Here is an 18953-nt window from a genome sequence, read left to right as displayed (position 1 = left end):
CTATGTGTATACTTTTTTGGTAAGATTTTACTATTTTCACACACTTCGGTCTTTGCATTATAGGAGTGTACCTATAAGAGATATCTTTAAAACATAGCAATTTAGTTAGTTTTTTCATATACCTACCCATAAGTATTCATCATCATCATCATCATCATCATCATCAGCCTATCGCAGTCCACTGCTGGACATAGGCCTCTCCAAGTGCACGCCACTGAGATCGATTTTCGGCTACTCGCATCCAGCTCCTGCCAGCCGTCTTGCGCAAGTATTACATTGGTACTAACACTCGGGAGGATGCAGTTATGAAGTAATATGTAACGTCGTTTACTATTTATTAGAAAAGCTAGCTTGACTTTATTATTCGGTATACATTGTATTTTCACTATTCGCACACTTACTACATACACTTAGACTTAGTTGATAGCCTACAAGGAGTAAGTGATAGCCTTATTTAGCTGCAGAAAAAAATTAAGAATGATTTAGGGAATAATATTTACAAAAACAATCGCTGATGATGAATTTGATGATGTAAGTCGTGGTGGCCTAGTGGGTACCTAAAGAACCAACCTAAAGTATGAGTGCATGGGTTCGATTCCAGGTCCACCAATGCAACTTCTCTAAGTTTGTTTGTACTTTCTAAGTATATCTTGGACACCAATGGCTGATAAAAAGGTGAAGGAAAACATCTTAAGGAAACCTGGACTATTAAGTCTGAAATCACCAACCCGCATCGAGCAAACGTGGTGATTAACGCTCAATCCTTCTCCATGTGAGAGAAGGCCTGTACCCAGCAGTGGGACGATAAAAAGGCTGTTTTAAACTTTTTTAAGCATTGTTCTTAATGACCTGATACATAATACTTCGTTAATTTACAAACATACTAACCGTTCATGTTTAATATAGGTAATCAAACTATATTATCAAGTGTCGAACCCCGATACCTTATCAGTCTACCTATACTTACTTATGAATAAATAAATAATTTTACTTATCTCTGCCACCAGTACAATTTCGTTGAGTCGATAGATAAACGCGCACATGGACTCATTAAATAGTTAACGTTATTTATTATTCAGAACAATCAGGAAATTGTTAAGAGTGTTTCAATTGACATGATCAAAAGAGATAACTTGCAGTAGTGAACATTAATCAAGTTTAAGTTCATATAAATCATTTATTTATCTTTTCGTGCATAATGGATGATGATGATCAATCATTTATTCATAACAAGTAAGTAGGTAACTTTATGTAAGCCATTTAAGCCCACTGTGCATGATAATCATAAGAGATTAAGTTCAAGAAGTGGATTTTTAGAACTGGCATGAGCAATATAACTGGAGTAAGTAAATATTTAGCCAAACTACAGTCATAATGCTGAATGTAAGTAGTTAAATACTAGATACCATAATAGCTGAGTAAATGTAGGCAGCAATTAATTGAGAGTTAATTGGTCCCAATTCTCCGTCAAATGGTGTTCAATAAGTTATTTCATTTTAAATCACTAATCAGAATAAAATGTATATTGTAACATAACAAAATAAAATAAAACAGAACCGAAATTTTAAAACGTTTTGTATTTAAAAAAAAATATTTTATTGGATGACTAATTTTCTAATTTCTAATTTAAAAACTACCAATCCATATTTTTTGTTAACAGTAACACTAGGTTAAACCAAAACTTTTTTGTTTTGTTTTAATCTTTATTTGCTTTCTTTTATTTAATTAATTTGACTGTGATAACTCACTATTGCACTTGCACTATTATAAATATCATTTTGAAGAAGTGAAAGTCCAACAGATTCACAAGGTAAATAGAGAATATTTTGTAAGCAATTTAGTAAAGTTAGCAATTTACGGAAATGTTGTAAATGTGATTGGCGATCCCAAGGTTTTAAACTCATTCTAATTTAAATAACATGATAATTACATTTCCATTTACACTAATAACGAAGAATTGACCACTTTAAAATTCCAATTTCGCAGATGGAATAAATTAAAAACAAAAACAAGTTTTGCTCTTTCAATAAAATTACCTATATTTATAGGTATCTTCCTAAAGATCGGCGTAAAAGATATTTAAGAATAAGTTTTCTTGTAACTTTAGGTCCTAATTCATCTAAATGCGTGTGATAATAATTTTATGTATCTATATAATCAATTACTTAACTTATATTTTTCTCCTGTTTGTAGTTGTTACCCAGTGGTGCGCGGACCAGACGACGGCGTGATTTCAGTGGATGTCTCCAGAGACGCTCTAGTGGACTCCATGACAGATATGTCTGAGACACCAATACCACCTGATATTATTGCGTAAGTTTACTTAATTTTAAGCAAAATTGAGAAGTTATTTGTAGTAACTGTTACTTTGCAGCTCTATAGTTTATTTTTTTAAGACTTATGTACTAGACAATTTTCTTTAAGGCATTCCTGCTCAAAAATAGAATACATGATGTAGTACCATGATGTAAACATGATTTTTTACCCTTTTGGTTACAACGTGAAACAGAGTTTTACATGCTAGATTAGTTCAAAATCAGAAACAGTTCATTTGCAAACAGTTCTATAAATTAATACTTTACAAGCAGCTTTAATTTTGTCAAAATTCATATTTTATCAAGCTTATAATTAACCATTCAAATATTTCAGGTCAGTAGACACACCAGGGGAACATGAAGAGAATGAAAAACTAACACTTGCATATGAGAGGCTGTATGACATACCAAAAACAATAGTGGAACGGTTCTCCGACCACATCAAGTACCTGGATATTAGTCACAATAAGATCACGTAAGTTTCAAGTTATTTCTACTTGTCTACTTACTGACATTTTATTTTAAACTACTATCAGGCACAGAAAAAATAAAAAAAACTGGCCAAGTGCGAATCTGGTTTGCGCACTGTGGGTTCTGGACTATTATCTATAAAATATCATCTGAGAAAATGTTAACTGTTCAACCAGTATCATGGTTCATGAGATACAGCCTGGTGTCAGTCAGACAGACAGCAAAGTCTAAGGAATAGATTACCTGTTAATTCTGGTGGGACTTGCAAAATAAACTATTGTTTTAAGAACTATTCTACACCTTTATTACAGAAACCTAGATGCGCTGGTGTACTTCAAGAGCCTCACATCCCTGATAGCAGACGACAACCCCATCACAGAGAATTGTTATTTACCACCTCTGCCTAAATTGGAACTCTTGTGGTGAGTAACCTCCTTATTGTTCCTTATCTCTTATGGTCTGGCAGTGAACACTAAAAAGAAATAAAACTATTCCAAATTCAAAATAAATGAAGGCATTTGTTTGCATGGATTCTGCTCATTTAGGTCAAATGTAATGCTAAATCCGCTAGTGTGAAACAGTTTTTATACCATTGATTCCTTTGACGAAAATAAAAAAACATCAATTTATTATTTATTGGTGTCTTCTAGATAAAACAGGATTAATAATAGTACCTACAACTATGAAGTATTCTTATGTATTTTGAACATGATGACCAATATTATCTATTTAGTTATTGCTCAATTTGTTATTATTGTTTACAGTAAACATTGAATTACTTTATAGGACAAGGTGATGATAAAACAAGATAGTTAACTTTAGATTATCTTCATGATAATCTTAACAACTCAATGTTATTGTCTAGATAAGTGTATAGCTCTTTATCAGATAGCTTTAAAATCAATAAAAATGCTTTAAAATTACCCTGTAATTTCTTATACAAGAAAAGGCATGAAGATTATTATTTAGCTGGTTCTTGTTATTTATTTGCAAATAACAAAAAAAAAACCTAATATTTGGATTCTAATAAATATGACTATGACTTTCACCAATGTAAGACTGAAAGGTTTCAGAACAGTATTAATTACCGCCACTTAAATATTCCGCGCCAATAATTAGTTTTACAATATTTAAATCCTCTTTTTTTAAACACTGTGGAACTATAGCAATTTTCTCAAATTTCAGGCTAAATCGTTGTCAGATCACATCACTTTACCCATGGGTGGGCAAGCTGAAGGAGTCATGTCCCAACCTGCAGATTCTCTCGTTAATGGGTAACCCAGCTGCACCCAGCTACTTCAACGGTGGCACTTTCTATGAGTACCTACAGTACAGGTAAGAAATTATCTTTAACTAGATTTCACCACCTGTCCTACTCACTTATAGATGGTACTACTCTTGGATCAGTATCATAACTGCTATATTACTGCCAAGATTCATAAAATCCATCTTCATCAGTATTTTTGTGTCAAAGTGGAACAAACATCCATAGATACATTCACATTTATAAGATTTTCCATCTTTCTACGGTCTTGTTGTAACTTGTAAGCATGCAGATATCTGTCAGAATAATTCACCTTTCTAACTAACCTCCAAGAAAGGAAATTTCAACTTAAAAGTTTATTCTGGTGCTCACTAGGAAGACCCTTATAAGATGTTTATTTCGAATTTTTGTATCTTGAATTATATTCTGGTATACTTTTTTCTGTACCATTTGAGGTTCTCACCATTATATTTAACTCATTCCAGGCTCTTCGTCATATCCCAATTCCCCTCCCTCCATCATTTAGACGACCGTCGGGTCACAGAAGACCAGAGACTGGAAGCCCAACGTCTATACAAGAGACCTTTCTTCGAGCGCATTGTCAAGCCGGCTGGACTGTCACAAATAGTGAACTCTTCTGTCACTTGGAACACTTTCCAAAATAAAATCACTACGTTGCTGGGTAAGGATAAACAGAATAGGAATTTGTTGATTTAGTTTGAGTTTAGAGCTTAGGTGTATGGAGTAGAGTTGAGATTTGAATGACATTAAGTAAAATGGATTTGTGATGGAAGTATATCTTAGACTATTTCTTGTTAGTAAATAAGTATAAAAAGTACATACCTATAGTTAAGAAATAGTTATGTCTTTATTAATTGCTTGAGTAAAAGAGAGAGCATGCTTGCAATACATTTAGGCCCAATTTCACCGACAACATAAACATCAGTTTTGCTTAAAACAACTGTTTTCTTTGAGCATTGACAGTGAACTTGGGCCTTAATTGTAAGAGTTATTACAGCTGTTTTAAAGTTACAAAGGTGCCTTCATATCTGCCGAATTTAGTAATTAGCTTTAAGATACTTTCTATATTTGCAAATAAATAATAGTTAAGAAATTACGGCCTATCTAAGGCAATATGTTCATAAAATTGTGATAATTATCTAGAATAATCGACCAATGTTGCTATAAATATAAGGAATTCAAATAAGTGACATGCATGACACAAGTTATATTTTTAATTATATTTTATTAAACGTTTAACAGATACTCTTAAAATACTTATTATTTTAACAAACTTAACAAATCCACATTTATGGCATTTAGACTTAAAAAAACGACTACAAATACTACAAATTAATATTCGCTTCGAGATTGTTGATATTCGAGTTCCAAGTTACCCTAGTTCATAGTCTTCAATCAAAAATAGACGGTGTTTTCCAAGCGGTAAGGTCGACATACGGTATAGCATTATAATCGTCGCATCTGTACTTAGGATTGTAGGCCGATTCTACCTCGAAAGCTTTCTTCTGCACGTAGTATACTCCATCTGTGTTGTCGCAGATCAGACGAGCCATTGATGCTTTCTTTATTTCTTTTAGTTGGTCTGAAAAGGTAAATTCGTCGTAATTCACAAATGAAGTCACTACAAGTTAATCGAATGTAATACATTATTTTCTTAGTACGGAGTGTGACCCTTTGTCTCAAAAATGCGTTTTGATAAAAAAGCAATAGGAAGAAAATGTGTTAAGAAAATGCATTCAGCCTTTTCAGCCAGACCGGCTGAGTCAATAAATTTCAATAAATAATTTCTTGTCCTTCAGGTATTTTTTCGGTACCTAATTCTTACTAATTTCTAATCTTTTATGATTAAGATCAAAACAACTCCATGTCCAGACATTTCTAAGTACGGTCGTACTTCTCCAGTTCTAACTAACTACCGACCATGTACGGGCATGTGGCCCATATGTCTAGCATGTCACCGCCACCCTAGTAATTTTTTCTGCGCTAACTTACCACTAGTAAAAGAATGCGGCATCTCCCCATTGTCATAGAAGAACCGATCGCCAAGTCTAGTCCTGTAGAACTGTTCAGCCACGATGCACTGGAAGGTATGTCCCAGTATGGAGCCGTACACGTCACGCTCCATCGCACCGCCCACGAATAGGTCGATGTCATCCACACACTCGTATAGGTATTGGAGGGCGTTTATGCGCTAAAGAACAAAAAATATAGAAAAGATTTTGCTTGAATATTCTCCCAAGGTTTATACGTGGCCCATTTGCTTGGATCCATAATGGAATCCTATATCTCTCAAATACTAAACTGATTTTGACCTTTTGATAAATATTTTTAGTATGTACTTACATCTTGTGGTATCTCGTTTGCTAAGTCCTGGAAGCATCTTGCTCTTGGTAGTCCGCAAATCTCTCTGAAACATACACCAAGCCTCTTACCCTTAATCCCAACTCGTCAAAATATTTTACTAAAGGGACCTTGATAAAAATACCTGTAATCATTATAAGAAGCGATGCCATGATCCCTGCCCCTCTGTATGTCCATAGCTATGAGGTCCATCCCCCATTTATTGTTTGACTTGAACAGCAAGTTGGTGATCTCCCCCGAACAGAAGGGGTCTGATTCCCCCTCGTTCTGGGCTATGATGCCGCGGACTATATCGTCAAATGACTCCAGAGTGGTCTCCAAGAGGCTTGGGTTGAAGTAGTAGTCGCTTAATCTGGAATTTGAGGTGGTTATTGTGGAAGTATAGGAAAAGAGGAATAAGTTTAAAAACTCAAATGGCAGTACGTATAGAAAAAGAGGCCACTATATAAAAACTCTAAGAAAACTCGTATTATGTTTGTACCAGTTTCAGCGTAACTGGATCCAATTTAATGAATAACAGCAGGTAACAGCAATATTACTCGGACCGATTGCCTGACTAAAAGTCGCAGCCATGTTGGTTGATGACACAATTGACAAGACTGAGGAAAGCCTTGGGAACAACTGGAAACTGGTATGCCATCTCAATGTTCTGTATCACAATACACCACACAACTTAATTGCTTACTAGAGAAAGGAATTTGATATTACTTAGCATGGGGCTTATGTTAAAAATATCTCTAAGTACGCAAAACTTCAGATAGATAATGGAAATCCGCAGGATACCTGTACAAATAAGCAGCATTGTAGCTACTAGGGCACGTCATAATATTATCAGTGATGAGGGTGTGCAGGAATCGGAAGGCGGCCGCTCCGAAGCCGTTGATGACTCCAGGGTTCACGTCAGGGTTGTAGTCACGAGTGAATAATGTGGAGGGAGATATGCGGTAGTAACGAAGGTAGTATTCACCTGAGAATAAGAAAGAATATTGACATAACGCCTAATTTTTCAAAAGAGTAGGCAAAAGGGCCATAATAATATAGGTCATATAGATATCCCTTAGGTAGGACGACATGCAATGTGGGATAAGTCCTGTGTTATGAACGAGTGAACGAGTACTATACCGTTAAAGAGGCACAACTCAAGACTTTGCTGCATTTTTTTTTTCGAAATAGTAAATATCTAGTCAATTCTATAAGTTCATGACGTCATATTCAGCAGAACTAGACTAACAAGCCAGTAAATTGTACCTAATTACATAGATAATCCACTTGCAAATTATTTATTCAGTTAAAATTAGCAGCTAAGTACAAATTCGTCATGGCGGTCGTTAGCTAGTCCAACAGAGTCTTTATCAATTTCCGTGTAATTAAGTCGATGCATTCAATGGTTTATCGATTAATCGTATCTATTCTTGTAACTCTACGTTTCGCGTATTGTTATGAGTGATTGATGCAGTTTATCAGTACTACCAAAAATACGAAAGTTTAAGTAATCAGATGATATTAAGTAGATTAAAATCCAAGGCTGGCAATACAGGACCCTGTCTACTTTTTACCATTTAAACTATTTATATACTACTCAGACACGTTACAAAAACAGGACATTAAATAAAATGAGAAGATGATATGTAGCAGGAAACTCAGCTCAGCATACGCTGTGCATGCAAGCACAGCACTGATTTTCAGCTGGCTCCTGAAATGAATTGCTATTGTCTACCCCTACGTATGTAGAAGACGTCCACGTAAGAGCTTAGAAGTAGGTTCATTAGTTCACATCGACTACTTAAGAATAATTCTAGAACATTCCACAAATCTAACCGAAATTAGCAGGCAACCACTCCTGGTACGTGATATCAAATCTCAGCGATGACGATCCTCCGCGCCTCCTGGTACAACTTCTCGTCACTCCACAGCGGGTTCAAGTCCCTTAGGATTATATCTCTAGAGTTCGAACATCAACCACTTAAGGATTATTCTAGAAGATTCTAAATCTAACCGAAATTAGCAGGCAGCCACTCCTGGTACGTAATATGCTGTATCTCAGCGATGACGATCCTCCGCGCCTCCTGGTACAATTTCTCGTCACTCCACAGCGGGTTCAAGTCGCTCAGGGTGTCGGCTATCCGGTTATGTTCCCTTAAGAACAGTGTGTGAAGCATCGCGAGGGTTGGTGTTTGGTTGATTCTGACGTCACCTGAAAAAATTAGGAAAATTCGAGAACAATGTTGATTTGATTGTATCTACGGAACGGATATCAAAATTTCTCTATATTCGGATACGGAAAGTAAGTAGTTTCCCCGGGACTCGAGTGATACCTACCACGAGAAATGGATAGTTTGGTATAAAAAATGTTAACCTATAGTTATTTAATTTTCTTTTGTTTCCTCACTGATATCTTAACATTTAGCTTACTTACGCCATTCGGTAGTGGTTTCTCTGCTAGTCAGTTTAAGTTTGCAGTTACCGTGAAATACAATACATCTTTATTAGACTTTAATGTCAAATAAGTATGTAACTTAACTAATGATAATAATGAAGATTTCATTTGCAATATATTGGAATTCATTTATTGCATACAAATTTCGTAAGTAATCACCGTTACTTATATAGGTCAACTCTCGCCTTTCATTATTTTAGTATCTATCTATGCAAAAATTTAATTAAGTAAATAAAAGCGAGCTAAATACCTGCTGCTCAATTTCTTCCTGCTAACTTACCAAATCAATTAAATTGTAAACAATATTTTGCACTAAGTAGCTACATAAATACAAAAGCAATTTTACCAGCTAAATAACAAGGTTCCGAGGAGTTCCTCAAGTCGCAGACAGCAGCCTTATCACTGACACTCGGCAGGAACCCTCGGAGGCAGTCCTTCCTGGTCTCCTGTCGCAGCCGTCCCCCTGACCTGCTGCGAAGCTTCGAGGCCAGCTTCTTATCAGACCCGTAGATTGGAGACCCGTCCAGGTAACTGGTGACTGTGTTCATCTTTAAGTAAAGGGGCTTATTAGTAGATATGGGTTTGTAGCTTTGGGAGAGTTGATAAAGAATTGAGTATACTAAAGGTTTTTTAAAAAGCTTATTTTACTAAATTTGAAGGGTTATCCTGATTGTTAAAAACATGCTGCGCCGACCCCAAATAAAATTGGGATAAGGGCAGGAGGATGATGATGATATCCTGATTGTTAGGAAATGAACAATTTACCTGCTCCGCATGACCCAGGCTGCAGTCATCTCTAGGAGTCGTGACACTCCTTACGAAGTTAAGGCACTTGATGCCATGGTATCGGTAGAACTGGTCGTCTTCAGGCACTGAGATCGGGATACATTTGTCGTTCTGCCACTCTGTAGGCAGCATCTCTCTGCCGTTGGCTAGGCAACATTGGATGCCTCCTTTGTCTATTTATAAAAAAAACGGTAAAACAGATAGATAGATGTATCTATTGGCATAGAATGTAGATAACCACATAATTAGATGTAATTATGATGGATGAGTGAGATAAGCGACAGTAATGACTGAATTGCTGAAACCTCAAAAACTACAGATCGCGATTAATACATATTTTTAATAGCTGTAGCTATGGAAGGTTTAAATTCGAAGACAAAGCATGGAAAGCTAGCAAAAGGCTCGTTATGATGACTTGAGACGGAGCCATTTCAATCTAAATACTGAACAGGCTGATGAAGAATGGAGATGTTACCAAACCACGAAACAAAGGGCTATAATCTACAACATCACAAACGAAATTACCAGTGACTTCCATAACCTGAAACAGCAGGTCATGCGTGATGAACTGCCCCCACTGCATGTTCATGTTGCTGAGCACCCGGCTGCCTATCGGCTGGTCTGAGAACAGACGGGTGGAGAGCACGCGAGGGTTCGGTAGTTGACGACCGCTTTTTGCTACTGGCATGGCATAGATACCTGGAAATGGTTGATGGAGTGTTTAAAAGGAGATTATGATGAAAATCGTTTGGGGATGACAGAAAAATAGGAATTCGACGAACAACAGTACCTCCTTATCTGAAAGTGAAAAATCCAACGTTGAATATATCAGTGAGTCGTTGCATGTTTATGGGAACGTACCTAAAGTAAATACCGGATAAAAACTATATACCTATTTCGGCAGGATTATTCTGTCTCCTTAACTAATTTCACACAAGTCTTTTCGGACTTTCAGACACTAATATCTAAAAATAATTTGGTTACTTTAGACTTTCTGGCCAGGATCCATACTTTGATTGTGTGCGTTCGCGCAGCGGAATGTTGTTGAATTTAAAGATTTTAATTATGCAGATAATTAGTGTATGACGTCCTATAATTGTGTATGGTAAATAAAAATTTGTGTATGCAGCCATTGTGGAGAAATTCACCAAAAACAGATTCCGCTGGGCGAACGTTGGCGAACGTTGTCCTGGCGGAACTTTTTTTAATCCATAGACTTTAGAAGAAAAGAGATGTGTCCAAAAATTAGTGTGTATTTGTGTATAATTGATTATGTATGAATGAAATCAGTGCATGCATTAACTTCGGAGAAATTCAAGTTTCCGCTACGCGAACGTTTGGCCATTAGCTAGTTTTCATATAAAGCACTTACATAGAGAGCTGTAGATTTTTACATACGTTGTTTTGAATTTGTTTATATTTGTTTAAAAAACAGATTTAGAAAAAGTCCTAGGGTTCAAAAGATAAAAATATAAACGTAAAATACACTTATTAGGTCTTAGTTCTTAAAGTATGCAGTTTGGGGTCTAGATTTTCACGTTTACACAAACCTTGTAAGTGTCTCCAACATGTTGCCAAGTATCAATGATGTTCCGTTAGTAATTAAAAAGTTATAGGATATTTTATCATGATATTATGATGAATAGATCACTGTTTACAAAGCAGTCGAATATCACGACGTTCTAAAGGAATTGCATGGTAAAATGTATGCCAATAATTAGTTTAATCATTCAACTATTCACTTGCAAAATTTCATGTCATTAAATTCAGTAATTAAAGAAAGACAATTATAATACTGACGGAGCATCGAAAACCTATATAATCCGACCAAGTTCGGATAGCTACAAAAAAGCGGCCGTGCCATATGTCCTAGCAACGTTCTTAACTTGGAGGGTTAGTATTTATTAATATGGTACAGTTGCGTACACAAGCGTTAGTGAAAAATAAAACAATTGTATGTCTTAGGGTCAATTCACACTGAAAGAGCAGCGGCCGGCAGCGGCCGTAAGAGCACGGAAAATGTAAGAGCGCGGCGCGATGTGGCGCCGCGCGGCCCGCCGCGCTCACGCTCAATCCCTTGCAATTACGGCCGCTGCCGGCCGCTGCCGGCCGCTGCCGGCCGCTGCTCTTTCAGTGTGAATTGACCCTTAATTGATAAATATTTTTTTAATAATAATGCCACTATCTACGATAGAAATAAATCTTCAATTAACAAGTACTTCTCTATTTAAATATAAGTGTACAAAAATATTTTTATTATTATTACTTACATATATTACTTAACTACGTGATTAAAAATAACGTTAATAAACGTTACGTATTTTAACTAAAATGTCGTAGATAGTGGCGTTATTATTAAAAAATATTTTTCATTCAAGAAATACAATTGTTTTATTTTTTCCTAACGCTTGTGTACGCAACTGTACCATATTAATAAATATACTAACCTTCCAAATTAAGAACGTTGCTTAGACATATGGCACGGCCGCTTTTTTGTAGCTATCCGAACTTGGTCGGATTATGTAGGGTTTCGATGCTCCGTCAGTATTATAATTGTCTTTCTTTAATTACTGTATTTAATGACATGAAATTTTGCAAGTGAATAGTTGAATGATTAAACTAATTATTGGCATACATTTTACCATGCAATTCCTTTAGAACGTCGTGATATTCGACTGCTTTGTAAACAGTGATCTATTCATCATATAGTAGGGGAGGCGAGGGTGCTAAATCGGGAGTGACTCGAGCGTCAATGAGACCTATTAGATTGCGAAGCTTAGATGATAAGAAGAAAAAAATGTCCTGACATACACACACCTTCATCGGTGGGTGGAGCGGCTATAAACTTTCAAAAATGTAAAAAAAAACAGTTGCATGGACATACTGGAGCGCGTCAGATATTAATAGCATGCACGTCCTACGTCATTTTGAAAACATACGTATATTAATCTGACTGTTTCCATAGTGGGGGTGGTAGTAGGTAAGGGTTAAAAATGGGAAAAAAAATAATTTTATCGAGCGCGTCAGACTATCAAAAGGGGTGTTAAGTGAACCAAAACGAAGGCTCTTATGCAATAATCTGACGATTTAGACGTGACCTAAACTCGTGGCCATAACTTGAAATTGCAAAAAAAAATCGCCATTTTGAAATACTCGAGCGCGTCAGATTAAGATATATATGGTTCATTTATGTACCCTTAACGTAATCATCTTATAATCTGACGATTATCTGGGGGAATTCGCTTAATCTGATAATGGAAAGTTTTTTTTGCAAACCTTTTAACAAATTGAAGAACTGAAAAATTGCAAGTAAATAAACCAGTATGTACCTATTCTTTGAAGTACAAAACTTTTATTTATAAGCAAATAAGTATGAAAAACATAAAGGACAATGGACACAAATATACGGAACCTCGTACACTCCACCAATAGCAATGTCGTACATATCATTGTATAGGCCTTTTTATCTAGAACAACCTTTAATATGACAGCTTTGTTGACGTTTGCCCGTCCTGAGATATAGATCAAAAAGTGTGTAAAAGTTAAAACTAAATAATCCATTGATATCTCAAGTTTTTAAAGGAATATCTAAGTGCTACTACGAGTATGTCTTCTAAGTACTATCAACTTTTACACACTTTTTGATCTATATTTCAGAACGGACAAACATTTCAACAAAGCTGTTATAATAAAGGTTGTTCTCGATAAAAAGGCACATACAATGATATATCATCCTCCTCCGAGCCTTTTTCCCAATCATGTTGGGGTCGGCTTCCAGTCTAACCGGATTCAGCTGAGTACCAGTGCTTTACAAGAAGCGACTGCCTATCTGACCTCCTCAACCCAGTTACCCGGGCAACCCGATACCCCTTGGTTAGACTGGTGTCAGACTTACTGGCTTCTGACTACCCGTAACGACTGCCAAGGATGTTCAATGACAGCCGGGACCTACAGTTTAACGTGCCATCCGAAACACAGCCAATGGTGTCTAAGATATACTTAGAAAGTACATACAAACTTAGAAAAGTTGCATTGGTACTTGCCTGACCATACATACAATGATATATATGACATTGCTATTAGCGGAGTATACCAATCTGCTCATACATTACATATATTTCTATAATAATTACATTGAATTATAATGACATTGATAAATATACACGTGTCATAAACAATACAATAGAATCTATAATAACATGGCTTGACGGAAATAATCTACGCGTAAATCTTACAAAAACTAATTTTATTCAATTTAATACACATAGATAAATCTAAAATCTAAACAATCTGCCTAGCCTTTTTCCCAGCTATTTTCATACAAAAAAAATACGTATAAATTTGACTTAATTTATTAGTTTAAAACCATCCAGTAGAGTTGCGCGTTGCCACTCTTGCAGAACAGATAGAAAGAGATAGTAGTTGCTTTCATTGATGAAGCGACACTACGCGCGTAATTTGTGAACCACGTTATGCAGAGTAGAGCCAATGTTAACCGGATGACTAGGCCACCACGACCTGTATAAAAAAGGCGAAATATACGAAACGGCATTTCTCGGTATCACGATAGACAAACAATGCAACTGGAAGGCACACGCATTTAACAAAAGTATCCAATAAAATGAATCGTCTTCGTTAATTACAAAAAAATTAAACCGACTTCCAACAACACTAAAAAGGAAAAAACAAACCTAATTTGAGGTGCATCGGCCTAGAAGTCGGTGGCAAAATTAGCTTAGTAACGTCCATTAGACACCGACTTCTAGGCCGACTTTTAGTGTTGTTGGAAGTCGGTTTAATTTTTTTGTAAAAAAGTAAAAAATACAAAGAATATAAGCCCGAGATATTTCACATATTCAGTTGTCGAGTTCCCTCGACCTTCTCTGGTCTCCATCATCAAGTCAAATCCAAACCTTTACTGTTGCAAAGGTCTCGTGAATACAAATAATATAAGCCCAAACACGAGGTACTTTACACATTCTGTTGTCGAGTTCCCTCGACCCTCTCTGGTCTCCAGCATCAGGTCAACTCCAAACCTTCACTGGTGAATAGTGTTTCAGGCATAAACCAGAGTGTCAAGTTTTTACCCTATGTATGCCTACAACTTTCGAAGGTTGCCCTCGATTTCTCAGGGTTTCCATCATCAGATCCTGACCTGATGACTATGGGACCAATTGGCAGCAATTCCGCGTCGAACAAAAAAAGAATCACGTAAATCGGTCTATAAACCTCGGAGTAATTGATGTAGGTACATACATAGAAAAAAAAAAACATACCGGCCGAATTGAGAACCTCCTCCTTTTTGGGAAGTCGGTTAAAAACAATATATCTGCATACCATGACCAGTAACTTCCTGAGATTAGCGAGTTCAAACAAAAAAACTCTTCAGCTTTATAATATTAGTGTAGATTTATTTAAGACCCAAAATGTACTAACACTTATTGCAAATGAATTGAATTGAAAAAAAGAGAGAGAGGAATAGAAACTTGGGAGGAGAATACCGGCATCACGTAGCTGCACGCTTTAAACTTTATCGATTAATTTTCCTTACTTCGGCTTACGGGAATCGTCAGATTTTATATTTTTCGTGAACGTTGAATTACTCCCTTCAAAATAAAAAAAAAAATAGCCGCGCTCGAGGAAGTCAAGATGACGTTTTTTTTTTACAAGTTTGTAACCTTCCTACTTCTTATCGTCAATCGCAAATTGTCAGATTAGTGGAATATACACTTTTTAGCATATAACTAACTTACCCTATCTTAATCTGACGCGCTGGAGAATGTCAGATGATAATTTTTTTTTTACTAATCTGATCCTTTATTCTAGACGCGCGGCTACATATACAGGGCTTATATTTGGTGGAGGTGTTAAATGGGGTAATAGGTACCTCCCTATATACTAATCTGCCGCGCTTGAGTAAATCCCGAAATCCCTTCTAGGCCTCCCCTACTAATAATATCATGATAAAATATCCTATAACTTTTTAATTACTAACGGAACATCATTGATACTTGGCAACATGTTGGAGACACTTACAAGGTTTGTGTAAACGTGAAAATCTAGACCCCAAACTGCATACTTTAAGAACTAAGACCTAATAAGTGTATTTTACGTTTATATTTTTATCTTTTGAACCCTAGGACTTTTTCTAAATCTGTTTTTTAAACAAATATAAACAAATTCAAAACAACGTATGTAAAAATCTACAGCTCTCTATGTAAGCGCTTTATATGAAAACTAGCTAATGGCCAAACGTTCGCGTAGCGGAAACTTGAATTTCTCCGAAGTTTATGCATGCACTGATTTCATTCATACATAATCAATTATACACAAATACACACTAATTTTCGGACACATCTCTTTTCTTCTAAAGTCTATGGATTAAAAAAAGTTCCGCCAGGACAACGTTCGCCAACGTTCGCCCAGCGGAATCTGTTTTTGGTGAATTTCTCCACAATGGCTGCATACACAAATTTTTATTTACCATACACAATTATAGGACGTCTTACACTAATTATCTGCATAATTAAAATCTTTAAATTCAACAACATTCCGCTGCGCGAACGCACACACTTTGATTGACATACCATCAGCATACCGCGGCGATGCTATCCTAGTAAACGGCGCTCCCCTCCTGCCCCACTCAGGATGCTCCTCGTTGTTGCACGTGCCATCAATAGTCCGGTATTTGCTGGGGCAGCATGTCAGCTTCTGCTTGCAGTACGGAGCGTCCTTCATACGGATGCCTTGGTGTTCGAGGAACGAGGTGAATGTGTTTGGAGTTGTGCCGGTGCTGTGGAGTTTATTAAAGGCTAACGTGGTAAGAGTACTGGAATATATCGGAATTTGGGGGTCCTGTATAATTTACAAAGGCCTCGTTGACCGACAACAGAAACATCAGTTCCCTTTAAACAACTGTGAATTTTTACGTCCAATTTTCAAAGTAGATACCTAAACACTAGTTTTAAAACCAACGGTCGGGTGAAAATTGATCTCAGGGTTTAGTTACTGCTAATCAGGGCTGTAAAATAGACTCCTATTGCCTTTGCTTTTGTACGACGTACAACTTTTTTTTTTAAACATGGAGTAAAAATTAATAAGAATCTGTTGTTATACCCAGAATACATTTTCATCTGCAGCAGCTTAGTAGCGGCGAGAATCTCGTGGGAAGTATCACACGCCTTCTTCACTTCTGGAGGCAAGTTAGCGGAGAAGAAGTGGAGCATTGCCGGAGAAGAATCTTCTAGACTGACGCCGCTGCCTACCAGCTCGTTGCCTCGTCGTGCAGCCGCTCTGGAGAGCTCGCGACCACGTCGGATGCATTCGGCTACAACATCGGAGGGAATCGGACCTTCCTCGTCGTCGTCTGTATACGAATTTTAAATAGGTAACGTATTTTTTTGCTTTCCCCTTATTTATTTAATGCCTAAAGCCACTAGTGCAAGGACCTTATAGCTACTACAGGTCCTGTCCCATAAGAATACCTCAGGTACCTTCAAGTGAATTCGCTCTTGCAAATGCAGCTAAATCTATATGTTAGTGAGTAACAACAATTTAGTTATCGATTTGGAAAAATAGCAAATCTGTTATGACATAACACAAAATACATTTCTAAGAAAGCGAGTGCATCGATCGTAAAATTGTTAGAACGCAAATGTGTCTATCAAGGCAAGGTAGCGGTACCTAATATCGATGACTTGCACCATAATTAGTGTCTGGGAACTTCCGAGGAATGACTGTTTGCTACTGCAGTCATGGATACCGGAATATTAAAACGTCATATTCAGGTTTAATGTTGATGGCGGAATTTTTAGGAATTTTTTAAAGAGATATATAGAAAAAATATCGGTACAAGTCTTTATTTATTTATTTAATTGAAATATATATGATTTTGAGGTCATAAATACAAGGCCAGGTCAAACCACCAATGAATTCAAATCACATTTCTTGATAGTAAATAGCAATAAGTTCCAAGTAAATTCTTGGAAACCTAAGGACAATTATAGAAAACGTATTGGATGTTTTACTACCTAAAGTGAAAGCCTAAAAGGTCCATGAAAAAGCTTTCACTTTGGTTACTGTTAGAAGCACTAACCTTCCCGCTCAGAGACATTTACAGCCTTACTTATAAAAATCAACAAATCATCTTCTAAGCATTGTTTTAAGTAATTACTACTTAAAGCCTTAAGTAGTGATTAAATTATTTTGACCTATACCTAAACGTTGCTTAAGCATGTCTTAAGTAATGAACAGATAATGACATAAAAACATACTAATTTCTCAACACTACCGGAATGTTGGTAGCTTAAAAAAATATTTGTCATCAAAACGTTGTGTAATAAGCGTTGTGCTGTCAATAAACCGGAAATGAAAAATCAGCTGGTAAGAATCCAGCCATTTTGATAATTAGCGGGTTAAACAAGGGTGTGAGGCTACTTAATTTGACAGCTCATTTAAGACATTGCTAAGAAAATGATTTATTTCAGCCACGTTTATAAGTAAGATTTTTTCTTAAACATCTCTTAAGTATAACTTATTATTTTATAAGTAAGGCTGTTAATGATTACTTAAGTCACTCCTTAGTGACGGAATGTCATACAAATCCTTCACTAAGGAATGGCTTAAGTAACCATTTAATGTCTCTGAGTGGGGACGTAAAGTACTCACAATAGGTACTTACCCATATAACAAGAATTAGTTTTAAACAAATCTTCTAATAAAGACTTAGTGCTGGCCAGTATAGGAGAAACCACAGGAAAAAGGTCATCAGTCAAGAAATCTAAGTCCCACTCAGATAAACAACATCCTTTAACATTTAATAATAAAAACAGAAACACAAACACACGCAAAACAGTCCGCACACGAAATACTCTAATCATTGTCATAATTACTAGCACTTTTACTAATGGAAATAGGATGAGCAATGCTAATTCCTGTGCCGCGAAACTGTGTCACTAAAACATAAGTTTTGAAATTAGAACGTTAAAAAATGGCGGCTGTTTTTTTTGCCAATTGCACTGCTTAATAATTTTGATGCGATTAAATATCAAGAAGAGATTTTACGAAGAAAATTCTGGTCCTAATTATCGAATGTTCGATTCAAAACTGAATTAGTAGCACATATTTAGTAAAATGCGATCAAAAATCAACGTAATCATATCACGTATGTTACGTTAATTTCGATTACTTATATATGTAAACAGTACAAGAGGATAAAGCATGTTTAGACCTTATCATGTTGTCACAATTTCCTTAGGTATTTGTTGCAAGACCCATCTGATTACTTAATACAATGTTA

The 18953-nt window shown here is 36.2% G+C and overlaps 2 protein-coding genes across 3 annotated transcripts; one reads left to right on the top strand and one right to left on the bottom strand.

The window, feature by feature from the left end:
• Positions 1-994: 994 nt before the first annotated feature.
• Positions 995-5281, top strand: LOC110382313 (leucine-rich melanocyte differentiation-associated protein). 2 transcript variants are annotated; one of them, XM_064037718.1, is made up of 6 exons: positions 995-1233; positions 2194-2313; positions 2650-2790; positions 3098-3208; positions 3972-4121; positions 4536-5280. In XM_064037718.1, the coding sequence occupies exons 1-6, from the start codon at positions 1199-1201 to the stop codon at positions 4765-4767; spliced, it is 789 nt and encodes a 262-aa protein (XP_063893788.1). In that variant the 5' UTR covers positions 995-1198; the 3' UTR covers positions 4768-5280. The 2 variants fall into 2 exon arrangements, with proteins under 2 accessions (XP_063893788.1, XP_063893789.1); XM_064037719.1 differs by lacking the exon at positions 995-1233 and adding an exon at positions 1661-1810 and having other exon boundaries at positions 4536-5281.
• A 128-nt stretch (positions 5282-5409) lies between these two features.
• LOC110382314 (peroxidase) lies at positions 5410-18649 on the bottom strand. The gene is made up of 12 exons (XM_064037720.1): positions 18345-18649; positions 16772-17021; positions 16243-16448; positions 10181-10354; positions 9635-9828; positions 9216-9417; positions 8429-8626; positions 7216-7399; positions 6557-6784; positions 6415-6478; positions 6064-6262; positions 5410-5653 (listed from the first exon to the last, which is right to left on the bottom strand). The coding sequence occupies exons 1-12, from the start codon at positions 18538-18540 to the stop codon at positions 5463-5465; spliced, it is 2286 nt and encodes a 761-aa protein (XP_063893790.1). The 5' UTR covers positions 18541-18649; the 3' UTR covers positions 5410-5462.
• Positions 18650-18953: the final 304 nt, after the last annotated feature.

This window comes from Helicoverpa armigera, chromosome 14 (assembly GCF_030705265.1).
Source record: "Helicoverpa armigera isolate CAAS_96S chromosome 14, ASM3070526v1, whole genome shotgun sequence".
NCBI lineage: Eukaryota > Metazoa > Arthropoda > Insecta > Lepidoptera > Noctuidae > Helicoverpa > Helicoverpa armigera.
Note: the sequence above shows the minus strand (reverse complement) of the source record. Positions and strands in the feature narration are given on the sequence as shown.